At 39.7% G+C, this 15,959-nt stretch overlaps 1 protein-coding gene across 3 annotated transcripts in view; it reads left to right on the forward strand.

Annotated features, from left to right (window-relative positions):
* Positions 1 to 15,959, forward strand: part of LOC126092668 (protein kinase C, brain isozyme-like) — a 166,864-nt gene that overhangs the window by 91,648 nt on the left and 59,257 nt on the right. For all 3 annotated transcript variants that reach the window (XM_049908400.1, XM_049908408.1, XM_049908393.1), the window contains 2 exons: positions 217 to 370; positions 13,628 to 13,856. In XM_049908400.1, coding sequence (XP_049764357.1) covers positions 217 to 370; positions 13,628 to 13,856 — 383 coding nt within the window. The remainder of the gene's footprint in view (positions 1 to 216; positions 371 to 13,627; positions 13,857 to 15,959) is intronic.

Raw genomic sequence — 15,959 nt, forward strand, 5'->3', positions numbered from 1 at the left:
ATGACATGTGAAAATTTGTGCTAGATTTCCTGCTTATTGTGAATGGGAAATCTGGCTTCAAGTCTGGGTCCAGCACATAGATATATACCTAATACAGCTGATGTCCATAAATTGCAGTGAGTGAATTAATTTTGAAGTATTTCATACAGCTGTGGATAAGCAGCAGCATCTGTTCTTTCAGAAATGCATGTGAGACTTTCTCTTATAAATTTGCAGTTCGCCAAGGCCGAAACCTAATTCCAATGGATCCAAATGGTTCATCTGATCCATATGTAAAACTCAAGCTCATACCTGATACAGACAGCATAAAGAAGAAAACAAAGACAATCCGTTCCTCTCTGAACCCTGTTTGGAATGAGACAATAACATTGTGAGTATTTATTGACTTGTTAAATTCTGTATTTAAGTGTAAAGGTTGTAAATTGAGGAGTTATTCCATTTTTTGAAGTGGGAATTTAAGTGTATGGCATAATCCACTGATGATGTGTACTCATAACAGAATTAACTGTGCATGTTTCCCTTATTTCCATTTCCAGATGTTGATCTGTTAATTTCTTTCTTTCTTTCTTTATCAAAGAATAAGACATTCAGGTTAATTATTAGTGTGAGAAGGAGACAGGAGAGGATGTAAGAACAGTTAATACTTCTTTGTTTCAAACTAGGCACCTAATGCTATTGGAAAAATTCTCCCATTTCTCCCACTTTCCTCAATCCACAACCTAAGAGTAATCTAATCAATGTATGGCTTTCGGGTCTGCCATCAGATCACATTTTGTAAATCCTACAGTCAGCCGCTCCTGGTCTTGTCATTAGCATTTCTTTCTTGATCATGGGGCCCGGGTTCAGTTCCAATCTTGGTCTGAGATTTTCTGTGCATGAGACTCTTTGGTTGTTTGTGTGTGTGTTTTTTCTTTTCCTCAAACAGATTTCATTTCTTTGTAAATCCCACAGTATCCCTTTGAGGCGACTTCTCGATATTGTCAGATGCTGGCTGCTGGGTATTGCTGGCATGCTTCTACCAACTGATGATGTCAAGTAGTGAGATTTTCAAGATATTATTTGGTGGCAGATCCAAGAGCCATATGGAACTTTTAGTATCTGATCTGTGCTCATCTTGTCTTTTTACTACCCCTTCACTCTTCTTTGCCAAGGAATCTCATTCCATAACACACAACTGATTCTTGCTTTCTGGCTGTTGTTGGATCTCAGTCTCACTTTATCTTCACCTCACCAGATCGTCATCAAAAAGCATTGTATTTAAATGCAAACATTTTTGGCTAGGCTTTGTGGTTACTGTTATTAATGTTGAATGAATCAAATTTACTGTTACCAGGTGAGCATTGTATGTATTTTATTTTCTCCTAACATCTCTGCCACAATCACAGTTTGACCTGCTCCCAGCTAAGATAGTCATGAATAAGGTGCTAAAACACCATAGCCCAGCTTCCAAAAGTGTATATTTTGTCTGAGCATGTATGTACAGAATGTACACAGTCGAGCCTGCATATAAGATATCCCATTCTTCCTATCCCCTATCAATTCCTCTTCCTCCTATAAATCCTCCTCCTTTCTCTTCATTTCCCCATTCCCTTCATGTCCCCATGTCTCCCACTCTCCACACCTATACCCCTCTCCCTAGCCTCACCCCCTTTCCATTTTAAAATTGCTACCCCACACTTTTATGAAAGTTTTTTAGTGGGTGAATGTAATACTACAGATACAAATTTTTAACACTACATGCCAGTGATGGGGCCAGGAAAATTAAAGATAAAACTGTAACACTTAACTGTGGTTATGAGGTGTGTTGGTCCCAGATTTGATTATATTAATGAGAAAATAGCTCTCTCAGTTTTCGCTTTAAAATAAAAGGCAAAAATTATACAGTCCAGTCAGTCTCCGACTCAGTCTAACACAAAGAACTAGCCAGACAACATCCACTGCATTCATATTTACACAGTCCAGTCACATTAATGTGACCAATGCCTCTGTTCAATGTCAATGCAAAATAACTCTTCACAGATGGCAGGTGGCAGCACTAGCAATGGAGGGCATATAAATCGTGTTGGGAGCACAAGGAAAACAGTGCAGTGATTGTTGTAATATGGAAATGGAGGGATTTATCTGGCATCCAAAACGGCATGTTCCTCGGCTTTTAGGCCAAAGGTGAAAGCATTTCCAAAACTGCTAAATTTATGATCTGCTTTCATGCTGCTGTGTTTAAAGTATACCGTGTACGGCTGAATAGAGCTATCCAAAATTGGCATCGAGGCAAGTGTGGTGCACCACAGGCCATAGATGACAGCAGTGAATGATGGCTGTGCAGATGTGTATTGGCAAGTAAATGTGCACCTGTTAAGCAACTGACTGTCAAGATGAACCACGGGGCTACCAATAGTGTCTCGTCAAAGACCATTCAGCAAGTGTTGCTGTGTATGGACCTCTGCAGCAGGCACCTGGTTCATACACCCATGCTGTTCCTTGGTGACAAAGGCTGGAATTTGGACATCAGCATTGCAACTGGATGTCCTCTGAGTGGTGAAAGGTGTCATTTTCAGGTGAGTCACATTGTTTGCTGCATCAGACAGCTGGCCATTGGTGTGTATGGCATGAAACATCTGAAAGTAAACATCCTGTAACAATTGTCACAGTGGTCCAGGCTGGAGAGGGGAGTGTCAGGCTCTGGGAAGTGCTTTTGTGGCATTCCCTGGGTGATCTCATCATTCTGAAAGGCACAGTAGATCAACAAAAGTACGTATCTATCCTTGGGGACCATGTTCACCCCCATACCCGGTCCGCCGCTCGTGGTCTCGCGGTAGCGTTCTCGCTTCCCGAGCACGGGGTCCCGGGTTCGATTCCCGGCGGGGTCAGGGATTTTCACCTGCCTCAAGATGACTGGGTGTTTGTGTTGTCCTCATCATTTCATCATCATCCAGGAAAGTGGCGCAATTGGACTGAGCAAAGATTGGGTAATTGTACGGGCGCTGATAACCACGCTGTTGAGCGCCCCACAAACCAAACATCATCATCATCACCACCCCCATACCCAGTTTGTTTTTCCTTGGCATTATGGCCTCTACCAGCAGGACAACGCAACAGGTATACCATGCACAGCAAAATGGCGCTATTCAAAACTGGAATTAAGACAACTGTGGTGCACCAAGGGCTGTAGGTGGCAGTAGTGTGCATGCATAGTTTGGAGAGCACCAGGATGAGATTACTGTTCTCCCTTGGCCACCAAACTCCCCAGATTTAAACTCAATCGAGACTCTGTGGGACACCTGCATCGTGTTGTACGCACCACGGATCCTCTGTCAAGAAACCTAGTGCTGCTGGCCATGGCACTGAAGTCTGCATCACACCAGTTGTTGTTGGTATTGACCAGAACGTCAGTCACTGTGCAAAAGGTGGTTATTCAGACTTTTGACAGGTCATCACAGTAATGTGACTGGACTGTGTAAAAAGATGTAACAATTAGCATTACATTATACACCAGTAATGGATATCACCTATTCTTTAAAGAACTGAACTCCCATTTACAAAGCAGCTAGTTTTTCATGCATCTCAATGTTTACAATGTGTCGTATTGCTGTAACTATACATTGTAAGGACCTGGGCTGAGAAACCTTACAGTCACAGGATGGTGAAGCATGTAGCACAGTGCTGAAGGCCAGATGGCACTCTGTGCCCTACTGAAATAGCATTAGTAAGATGTATATTTATTCATTTTAAGTGTTATAATTACATCATCATTTCCACGGCTGCGGCGAGGGCAGTGGGCACATCAACCTCGCAACATGCTGACTCATCCACCTTAGCAGATTGTCAAAGCCGTTGTCTCCATAACACCAGGGCACCATGTGAGGTAGTGGGCAGAAGCTATAGCTTGCACAGTGATCTCAACCACCAGATTTTGACTGCTTTCTACTAGGACACTCATTTGGCTGTTGAAGTTGTGTGTGTGTGTGTGTGTGTGTGTGTGTGTGTGTGTGTGTGTGATGCAGAGAGAGAGAGAGAGAGAGAGAGAGAGAGAGAGAGAGAGAGGGGGGGGGGGGCATGGATGCCAGTGTCTCCTTGCAAGTGCAAGTGGGGGACAACAGAATTTAGTGTACCTTCCAGATGTGACAACAGGTTGGTAGAGTGCCAAACGCCACGAGTTTGGCTCTCATCAAGCTGGTGTTAGAAGTCCCCAGGACTCCACATCAGCAGATGAGATGTTGGCAGCTCACAGTGACCAGGTCTAGCAGACTGGGTAGTCAGCAATCTTGAAGGCAGAAATCATCTGGCAAATGGTAGACAGCGTCTCACAGGATCTACATCATAGCAGGCTCACTGTAACTGAACAGCATAGAGGTAGGAAGCCTAAGTACATATTGCTTTTCATCTGAGGCAATGACATTCTCTCTTGCTGAGGATGACTGCATGTGTCAATATTCTTTGGGCTCTTCGACATTCTTGATCACACCTCAGTGTCACAAAAGTAGCTTTCAGCGCTTCAACTTGGTGCTTTACACCATGTCGGTGGGCTGATAGGTGTTCTTGCATAACATTTATTCATTTTTGCAGCATCATGCTGTGCTGTCAGTAAGCTCATGTTGCTGCATCAGTGATTCAGACTTCTCACTCGAGCAAGGTGAAGCAATAGCTTCCAGGGTGTGCCATGTTATTTGTAGTATCAGCTCTGCGTGTTTGCGTTCTGGTTGCTGCGTGGTGCACTGACTTCATTTGATTTGGCTTAGTACCAGTCAGAGAAAATCTTAAGAAAATCATGTATTTGCCCATGACACCTTTTTGCAGCACAAAAGTGCAATGATATTATTTTGCAGGTACATTTAGTGGTATATGCGGATACAGTGTTGCAAATAAAGTTAGTAGTAAAGAAATTATAAATTAGAATGTCACAAAATGTAATAAGCAATAACTTTCATCATTTTGTTGGGGGTGTCAGTGAGAAAAAGTTTGAAATTAGGTTTAAGAAGTTATGTACTCTCATTCACAAATACTGTATCAATATAGCTGTATATTATGTGTGGCATGAGTTATGCACCCTCAAGACATAACAATTTTAATACTTGATTTATTGTGTTAAACCTTTAATGTAAGATTACATCTCTTAATGAGTAGATTATGGAGCATTTTAAATTATTACATTTGGGCAATAATTATATGAAATACTGGGAATAAAATTGTTGTTTGGAAGTTGTTAGAAAGGCAATGTGCAACTGAGATTGGGTGACCGCATGAGTGTTTTAACTGTTTACTAAGTTGCTGGATAATTCATTTAAAATTAATATTTATATATTAGAATAATTGTACATTGTTTATAACACTGGACATTGCTTGATTTGTCATTTGTCTTTGAAAACTCTACAAAGCTACAGTACTACTGCTTAAAACTCACATTTGGTACATTTATTTTGACTTTCTGGTGTGTCATTGTTGCATCCTTTGTGGGAGGTGTATGGTACAATGAACAGATGTGCCCAGGTACCCAAAAAAATGATAGAACTTCATTACACAGTACTTTAAACAAGTACAACAGAAAACAGTTTCTGAAGTAACACCACTTAAAATAGTTCTGATCTGGTAAAAGTTGACACAAACAGAATAACAGTTTCTTGAATGTAGGAGCCATGTCATGATGCAGATACAGCTTCTGAGTTAAGTACCCTGCCCATCCTAATAGGGTAACTCCTCAGGGGGCTCACCAATCTTCAGTGAGTTTGTGCTTGGCCACCGTGGGACCCTGTCTTTGCAGTGTCTTTTCCTTTCCATGCTGCATGCTTATCCATTTACTATTTTTTTCACCCCTCTTGGGAGACATGTCTGGGATGTTTTTGGGACTGTGTTCTGCATTTTCAGTAGCCTGACATCAGAACCACCCCTCCACTGTTTTCTCATTCTTTTTTCTTTCTTTGGTCCCCTTTTCCTATCCTTCCTCCACTTTGGCGTTTGAGAGTCCTCTTTTTCTTCTTCCTCCCTGTGAACTACTGAAGGCTGGCCCATGCATCTGTTGCATAACAGGTGACTGGGTAATATATAATTCCCATCCATGGGTCAACAGGTAGCATTCACACGTACCCCCTGGTACAAGCCAGGTCCAAGTAAAGGTGTTTGCCTGAGCTGTTACCTTCCCAAATTGCCAATTGGACCCTCTGTCAGGTGTTTGTGAGGTGAGACCTGAGGTATGAACAATCATATTAGATTAGGTGGGTGAGCCGCCCCCCCCCCCCCCCCATCTGAGGGGGAGGGGTGGGGGTGCCAGTTGGAAGGAGCATGCCATCGGAGGCACTGGCAATCATGGGGGATTTTCTCACAGTGAGCCAAACTTCATCATCTCAGTCTATGTCTACTAAAAATAAACGGAATAAGACAGATGAATCAAAGTCCTTCCCAGCTGCACCTAGGTTCCTCGTGGTTTTGCATGCTGAAGACGGACAGTCCTTTGATATGGTTAACCTGTTTATTATTCAGAAAGGTGTTGATGCAGTTGTCAGCCCTGTGAAATCATGCTCTCATTTACGCAATGGCACTTAGGTTTTTGGAGACTACATGTGAGTCTCAAGCACAACAGCTGCTTGCAGCTTTGTTCCTCCATGGCTACCCTGTTTATGTCAAGGCTCATCAAATGCTGAATTCTTCACATGGTGTTACTTACACTAGGCTGCTTGATGGTCTTACTGAGGCAGAAATCCAGACTTACATCTCTGATCAGGGCATCATTGCAGTCCATTGGGTGAGGAAAACGGTAGATGCATCCTTAGTGCAATACACACTCTTTTTCTTACACTTGATAGAGTAGTGGTTCCATCCAAGATCAAAGCAGGCTATGAAGTTATCTATCACTGTGTGACCATACATTCTGAACCCAATGCACTCTACCAGTGTCATCATTACAAGCACACTCACATATCCTGTCGACACCTGGCCAAATGTGTAATCTGTGGTAGAGATGCTCACTTCATTCTGATCCTCTACCCCACGGCTGGACGATGTTCACATTCATATGTTGCAGAACCTTTCTCTTGTGGGTAAGTAATTTTTCCTTCATATGTACAATTGCATTTGGGCGGACGGCAAGTTTCCTAGATGCTAGCATGAAGCCACTGTCATACCCATGCCTAAGCCCAGTAAGGACAAACACCTTCCTTCTAGCTATTGCTCAGTTTCTCTCACAGCTGTGTTTGTAAGGTAATGGAATGTATGATTCATGCCCGGATGATATGGTGGCTTGAGTTTCACAGTGTACTAACCATTGCACAATGTGGATTTCTAGCACGTCTTTCTGCAGTTGACCATCTCATCACTTTGTCAACCCATGTCATGAATGGTTTTCTGTAGAAATACCATCCTGTGGCCATGTTTTTTGGTTTGGGTAAAGCCTATAACACCTGCTGGAGGACTGATTTCCTCTGTACTCTCTACACGTGGGGCTTCCAAAGCCGCCTGCCCCGTTTCATTCAGGAACTTTTAAAAGACCAAGTTTTCAAGGTACATGTGGGTTCTGCCTTGTTGGACACCTTTATCCAGGAAAACGGTGTGCCTCAGGGTTCCATTCTGAACGTTTTCCACTTTGCTATTATGGTCTATCTCCCGCCGGGCACCTCCAGCTCCCTTTTTGTTTCCAATTTTGCCATATATTGCAGTTCTCCATGGTCTTGTCTCCTTGAGTGGCACCTTCAGTATTGTCTCACTTGTGTTTACTTGTGGAGCATCAACAATGGCTTTCGCTTTTCCAATGACAAAATTGTTTGTATGAATTTCTGGCAGTGTAGTGGTTTCTTCCAGTGTCTTTACTTCTTGGACCTGTTGCTCTTCAGTTTGTTGAAATTATGAAATTCCTGGTCCTCATTCTCCATAGGAAACTTTCTTGGTCCTCCCACGTCATACCTGGCCGCCTGCTGTATGCGGTCTCCCAATATCATACATGTCCTCAGCAGTACTTCCTAGGGAGTGGATTGGACCACCATTCTCCGTTTGTACCAGTCCCTGATCCATTTGAAACTAGATTATAGGTGCTTTGTTTATGCATCTGCACCTCCGTCCATCTTACACCGTCTCAATACAATCAACTGTCATGGCATCTGTTTAGTCACTGGTGCCTTTTACGCTAGCCTGGTTGAAAATCTGTACGCAGAAGCTGTCGAACTACTGCTGTCATACTGCCGCGATTTTCTCAGCAGATATGTGTACCATTTGTTTGCCATGTCTGGCCACCCATCGTGTGCTGTCTCCTTCAGTGACTCCTTTGTTCGCCAGTATGGGGTGCATTCCTCTTCTCTGTCATCTCTTGGAGTTCACTTTCGGCTATTGCTCTGGCAGCTTTACTTAATGCTACTTCCCACTTTCCCGATGGGTGGGAACCCTTCACCACTCTGGCTTTGTGCAGTGGCATGTGTCCACCTTGGACTTCATTAGCTTCCTAAGGACACTACTTCAGACTCGCTCTATCATAGTAAGTTTCTCAACCTTAGTTCAGAACTTTGTGATAGTACCTTTGAATACACTGATGGCTCTCAGACTGACCATGGTATCAAGTGTGCCTTGATCATGGACACCAACGATTTCACCCTGTACCATGCCATGCAGTACATCCGGTGACACAGGCTTTTCAATTCTGTCATCTTCTCAGACTCTCTGTGTCCTTCAGAGCCTCTGTGTGCTATGTGCTATACACCATCCATCCCTTAGTGCAACGGCTCCAGAAAAGCTTTCACTTGCTCACTCGTGATGGAGCCATTGTAATGTTTATGTGGGTCCCTGCTCACATCATTCTGATCTTCCGTTCATGGGAACAAGCTCTGGGGAATTAAACCTCTCCCAGAGGCTTGGCTGATCTCCTCTTGGCCCTCTCACTTCGAGGAGATCATTTTAGTTGGGTTGTGTATTGGGCACTGTCTTTTCATCCATCACTATCTGTAAAGTGGTGCTCTCCCACCACTTTGTGCTCAATGTGTGACATTCACCTGCTTTATTTCTTTGTTGACAGTCCTCAGTGTTGATGTACTGTGTTGTTATACTGGCTGAAAAATGGGGGCTGGAAGTTCAACACTGATTCTGTAAATGATGTAGCCAACAGCTGGACAGTTGCATTTCACAGTTATTTACTTTCACTGGTCACAACCCCCAACATTAACCAGTTAATCTGATCATTTCACTATTGGTTAACTTTTGATAAGCCTCATTTATAGTTTGCAGGCAAACGTCAGCATAATGCTACAATAGTTTACCATTGAACGTCTATGAGCAGTAAAAAACTAACCGCACAGTTCTTACAGAATAGTACGGTACGTGTGACACTATTGAACAGAGACTGTCATTGTTTTAACCCACAGCCTGTTTGTGTTACAATTATTTCACAGTTAAGTTAAGCCATTGTTGCTGATCTAACCTGTGCAGGTTTCTCGTCTGAAAATTGGCCATGGACTGACTGTTTCAGGACCAAAAATTGGGCCTTTATATCCTCACAATAATAGGTACTGAAACTGTACATTGTTAAAATTAAAACATAACTCATTCAGTTAACTGAATGTATCTAAAAAGTGCTCCTCTTTAACAGTTACTTCTATCACATAGGTTAGGCTGAATTATTTGTTTAAATTATGAAATTAACGGATATAGTTACACAAACATGACAAACCAGGTAATTATTTTGGAAATAAATAAGACCTGGCATTGCTAACATGTTTTTGAATAGAGACAAATAAATACCTTAAGAATGGTAGTACTACTTCTTCTAAATGTTTATAATTAGTACAGAATTTATATTTGTTTACAAGTCAACAACATAATTTAAGTCATGAAACAATTAACTGATTTCACCTTATAACATAAGTATTAGCTAGGAATAGTCAAAATGAATTAGTAAATTAATTACTTACACAAAACTAAGCACAAAATTAGATCTGGTGCTAATTCTTTAAGTCTGAGGGCCAACCTTTCTCTTTTATGGAGATGCAGATTATACTCATGTATGTTAATGGTAATAAGGCAAAAATGAAAGTAAAATGAATTTAAGGAGGCAGATGGCAAAACAAGGGAGAAACCTTGCTTCATCACAGTTGTCCTCAATCTTTGACGGTTCACCATTTCCTGACAGAATGCTCTTTTTTTTAACCACTTATCTTATAATTTATATTTGTCATCTGAGTTATTGGTCATTTTAGTGAATGATGTGCAGGCTGTTGATTGAATTTTACTTTTTATCTGTCATAGCAATATTGCGAAGGATATTTAATCGTTAGTTCAGGGCTTCTGTTGTCTTTATAGCATATTTTATGGTCCTTTTTCCAAGAGAAAGTACCTGTTTGTAGCTGTGTTTCCTTCTCTCAATTGGACTAAATGTGTAGTCACTTTTAACTCCTTTTTCATTGTCCCTTCTACAGTTCTGACATGGGCATGTATGACCTTATTTGTTTTTGCACCTTAAAACAAAACAAACTAATACTGTAGCACTGATGTAGCTTGGAAACATCCGTACATGAGCGTAGTCCATGGCTGAAGTAGTCCTGAAGACCATGCGGTTTGTATGTGGTATGCAAGGCTGTAGGCTCTGGCTACTGTGAAACCACTTGCATGGTCAACTCCTGGGCCAGAGAATCATAGCTATGAGCTCTTGATGTTGACCGATAGGTGGGCAGCTGGGTAGCATACTATATGGTCAGAAGAATACCAGTAAATCATAGTAATGTCATGTGGCTTGCGGAAGTGTGCTAGTGCCAGTGATACTGGCGCTGTATCAAGTGAATGTGGCACCAGTAGATACTCCAATAGCTGCTGCAAGCATGATGTGTTGTGGTTGAGTTGCAGGTTTCTTAGCAGGGTGGCAACCAGCAGCACTCTGCTGAGTGGTTGATGACTGCATCTAAAGGTGTCAGCCACAATGACTACAATCAATGTTTATCACAGTTCAAAACTAGCCCACACAGACAGAGTGGTTTAAAATGGAACGAAACTCGTAACCAATTTTAGTTTTTATAAAAGGGTCAAACTTCATATAAATTCTGTAATTTTGTTATGTAAATAGCGAAGTATCCCATACATTCCTTCTTCAACAAATTATTACAAAGAAAGTGGAAAACCTCCATTATAGCACCCAGAGATGTTAGCTATTCACTTAAAACCCTATGATGACACCAAAAAACTAAAAAGACAATTTATGAATGAAAAGTATACATATATCAGCTGCTTCACTAAACCATTGTATCAGATATTTCAGTACTTTCCAGTCATGGTAGTTGCATTTCTACCTCTCCACCCTCTTCCTCCCTCTCCTCCCTTTTGCCCCTTCTCCCCTCTCCTACTGTCCCCATCTTTCCTTTTCCTCCTAGCCTGCCTTCACCTTCTCCTCCAATTCTTCTCCTCTTTCTGCTAACCCGTTCCTCCCTCTCTGACACTGAACTATGCTGTTTATCTCCTTACTGCTGCACCCATCGATTGCTAAGCACTTCCATTTGATGTATAGAAGAAGTCCCTCCACATGCTGCTGTTTATTTTCCACTTAAGATTTTTATTGTTTTGAAATTACTGCTACAGAAAGCTGCTGTGTGGTTTGTAGAATGTGTTTGCTGTAGAAGTGCAGATTTTTTTATGGTAGAGAAACCATCCCTCTGGTGGCCCAGTGAACACTTATGTGTAGTAGTCCCCAGAGAGGTGGATAGTTGGTCAATATTAACAATGGAGAGGGATAGACACCATTACAGATTAGGGAGTGGGAGTTTAAGTGCTGTAGCAGCCAATAGTATAGGCATAGTTACTTAATTAGTTTGAAGTCCCATGGATCAATTGACAGAAAAACCTTAATGATGTGGAATGATTTATTTTACATTCACACCACAAATTAATTTGGAAATACTTTGGTACTATTCTTTAGTATGGGAACATTACAAGGTTATATTAATGGGACAGATGTGGAGAATTCAAATAAAAGTGGTACAGTTCATTATGGGTTCATATAATTAAGGTGAAAGTGTCCTCCAATGGGAAGCACTATGGAAATGTGTCTCATAGAGAGACTTAACATTAAAATTGTGAGAGGGCACATTCTGAAATGGTTTAACAAAGATATTTCATCCTTCAAAATAGGTCTGTGTCCATGATGATAAAATATGATCTTTGCTTACACACAGTCACGCTGAAAATAATTTTTGCCATATGCAGTTCATTAATGGAATAGAAAGCAGATAAAATAACACTGGTATTGTGTCAGTTCTTTGAGTCTATGCAGCCTTCCTTAGGGTTCTTCAAAGCCTTATATTTTGCTGCAGTGTAGTATACAGTTTTATATTTTGCTGCAGTATGGTGAATGGTTGATCCCAATCAACAAGAGAACATTCAGTGTGTGAGCCATCATTTATTGTCACTACAGGAACTATTTCTTGCGTTATCATAATAATTTTGTTTGGCTGCTTGTATCTCCTTCATTCAGACAGCAACTGTGTAACATAGGAAGACAATTCCAAATTGAAATTTGTTCAGTTTTTAATTAGTACACCAAGTGTAACTCTCTTGAATGCTGACAGATCCTAGATTAAGATGAAGTTTTTAGGGTTGTGATTGTGATCCAAAGGAATACTGAATCTGGAAGATTTTGGCCTGAACTGTGGAGAACATTTTAAAAGTTAATGTTTCAGTTTTAAGAGGTACAATCTGTCTGGCTTGGAGTTTTACTTTTGTATTGCTGGCTAATGATTTTCATGCAGTTATCATTAATACTTCTGGAAAGAGCTCCAATTTGCAAAACAACTTTCATTGTGGAATATTCAACAAGAAAAATTGGTAAATTTGGCTGTTGATTTTTTTCAGATGAGAAAAGTATTGTCAAAGAAGAGAAATTTGTTAATTAAATATAAATTTGAATGTCAGGGAGGCTTTTTGGGAAGCATTTTTCTGAAGAGTAACCTTGTGTGGAATGGAAGCATGGATGACAAATGCTGCAGACAAAAGGAACTTTTCAAATATTGTTTTACAGAAGAATGCTGATAACTAAATGGGTGGTTTAAGTAAGTAATAAATACTGCAACTAGATGGGTGGTTTGAATAAGTAATAAATACTGCATTGAATCTGGTAGAAAATGCTTTATGGATAATTTGATTAAAAGAAGGGATACACTGATAGAAAAAAATCCCAAGGCATCAAGGAGTAGTTCGTTTGGCAATGAGGGAAAGTGTGTGAAAATTGTACATCAAGACCAAGGCTAAAAATACAGTCAGTAGACTCAAATGGTTCATACCTACACAGTATGATAAAACATACCCAAGGCAGAGAAGAACGGAGAGTTGTATCAAACACTATTAGGACCACAGATTTAAAAAAAAAAAAAAAAAAAAAGAACACTTCTTGGTGAAATGTCACCCTGGACCTCAAGATCTGTGTAGCAAGGGCCTGAATGAAGCATTTATATCCACTGTGCGCACTTTTACCACTAGTCCATATCATCTCTCATGTGGCTGCTACAGACTGTTTAAAGTCTTAAGAATTAATACAACAAATTATCTGCAATTTTAATGTGCAGTTTCCATTCCACTTCAAAAAGGGTAAATTATATTTGTTCAAATTGTGGCATAGGGCTTAGTTTTTCTTTAACCAGAAGCTTCATCTATTAATAGTCTAATTACTTTTCTTTCTCAGTGAACTGAAGCCAGAAGACAAGGATAGGCGGCTTCTGATAGAAGTGTGGGACTGGGATCGAACTTCACGTAATGATTTTATGGGCTCCCTGTCATTTGGCATCTCTGAGCTCATTAAAGCACCAGTTGAGGGGTGGTACAAACTCCTGACACAAGAGGAAGGAGAATTTTACAATGTCCCCGTACCTGAGGAGGGTGCAGATCTTGCTTCACTGAAAAATCAGATGAGAGTAAGTATAATCATTTTAACAGAATATAAAATTGTGTGTATGCCTAATTATATATGGAATCAACACATATGTGTTTCATAGACCTGCATGTGCAACAGTGTCATTGTTGTGCATGTTTGTACATGGAAGTTAGAGGGGAGTGGAAGAGGGGTCATCAGTTTCAAAGAAAGCTGTGATAAAGATTGAGATATTTGGTTTTATTTGTCGTATATTGCTGATAGTTGGAGGTCTTGAAATCTTTTGACATAAATGCATAAAAGCAATTTTTGACATTAAACTAAAGTGATTTTAAAGTAATGAGTAAGTTTTAAATCATGTCATATGATTTATAATACATGAATCATTAATATGGAATCATGGTAATTATTGTGACACTAACCAGAAATTAAAAGCCCTGATTCTTAACTTATAAGTTGCATAATATATAAATTAAAGAAAATATTGACATTATGATTCATTAATGTGATTTCTGAATTAATACAAAATATTTCTTCTGTTCCCTCCATACAGGGAGCAACAATTCTTAGCAAAAGTCAACTCCGTCACACGGTGGGCAAAGGTTTTACATACTGTATTCTTAGGTTCATAGGTGGCTGCCATGCATGCACATGTAGAGACAGTTATGGCGCTATTAGTGCCATGGGAAATTAATGCAGTTATCTCTTACTTGTTTCCCTTGTCCGAGATTATTTTTTAAAAATTGTCTTTATAGATTTATGTATAGTGAACACTTACAGAATAAGATTAAATGGATTAAACTACCACAGTTTTTATATTTGTAAAAGTAGAGAAACCAGTTTCTTACAGAAATATCAGTATTTAAGCTACAACAAACAGAGCCCTGGAATCATAAATCATCCTTGAGTGTGTATGTACTCACAGAGCTGCCTACCTCATTCCGCTGTTCCCACTTGTCAACCACAGAATTATTTCAGTCACTGTATGTGTTCATTTACTATACATTTATTTTCCTTTTGGTCTGGAAACATATCAGAAGACCAAAAAAATATATCCATACAATTCCCAATGGTAGCAAGAGCAGATAAGCATGATAACATTGCATAATCAATTTTGTAGCTTATGTGTCCAAGTTGCTGACTAGAATAATATACAGACGAATGGAAAAGAAAATTGAGTACTTGTTAGATTCTGACCAGCATGGCTTTTAAAAAAGTAAAGGCACCAGAAAGGCAGTTCTCAAATTTCACATGACAATGGAAGCAAGAATTAAGAAAAATCAAGAGTTTTTCATAGAATTTACCAAACTTTAAAAAACATACAACTGTGCAAAATTGTGCAAGGTGTTTGAAATTCTCAGGAAAACATAATAGGAAGTTATAGGCAATCTATCATATATCCAATAACCAAGAACAATGTGCTCCAATTAGAAACAGTATTGGACATTGATATAGTCTAACTCCCCTGTTCTTCCATCTAAAATGTCAAAGACACAGTGATGAGAATAAAAGAAAGGTTCAGAATTGAGATGAAAATTTAGAGTGAAATAATATCATTAAGGTTAATGTCATCCATATTTTGCAGCTGTGAAAGTGACTGTATTCAATAAACAAGAAGTTTATATAAAATGCCATCTTCAGGTGCAAATCATCTAATACATAATTGACATTTGTTCTTGGGTGAGGTGATATGCATATTCATGTTACGAGAAAGTTAGATGTTAGGTTTTGTATTTCATGAATCAAGTGCAGAAAATACTTTAGAAACAGTGGGGAAGAAAAACAAAACCTTACCAAATACATAAGGAAGAAAACTTTAAACTTTTGAGGTCAATATACAGTGATTTATTCATTCTGTCATCACATGTTATGTCACTCAAGGCACACATTTGTTTATACATTCTGAAAACACTTCACAGATGTAATTTAACCTCATAGAATCAAAGATGATATTTATCATGTAGTGTCAGAAAATTTAGTATTAACAAGTTGACATATGCAAGGAATAATTTTAAAATAATTCTTTAAAATTACTGAAGTAACTATGGCTAGTGAAATCTGTCTGTTCATTTAACATAAATGACAAAATTTATGAACCAATCTATGTTGGCCTCAAAAGGTTAAAAATTTTCTTCTTTGTTTGTTC

This window comes from Schistocerca cancellata, chromosome 1 (genome assembly GCF_023864275.1).
Source record: "Schistocerca cancellata isolate TAMUIC-IGC-003103 chromosome 1, iqSchCanc2.1, whole genome shotgun sequence".
NCBI classification, from domain to species: Eukaryota; Metazoa; Arthropoda; class Insecta; order Orthoptera; family Acrididae; genus Schistocerca; species Schistocerca cancellata.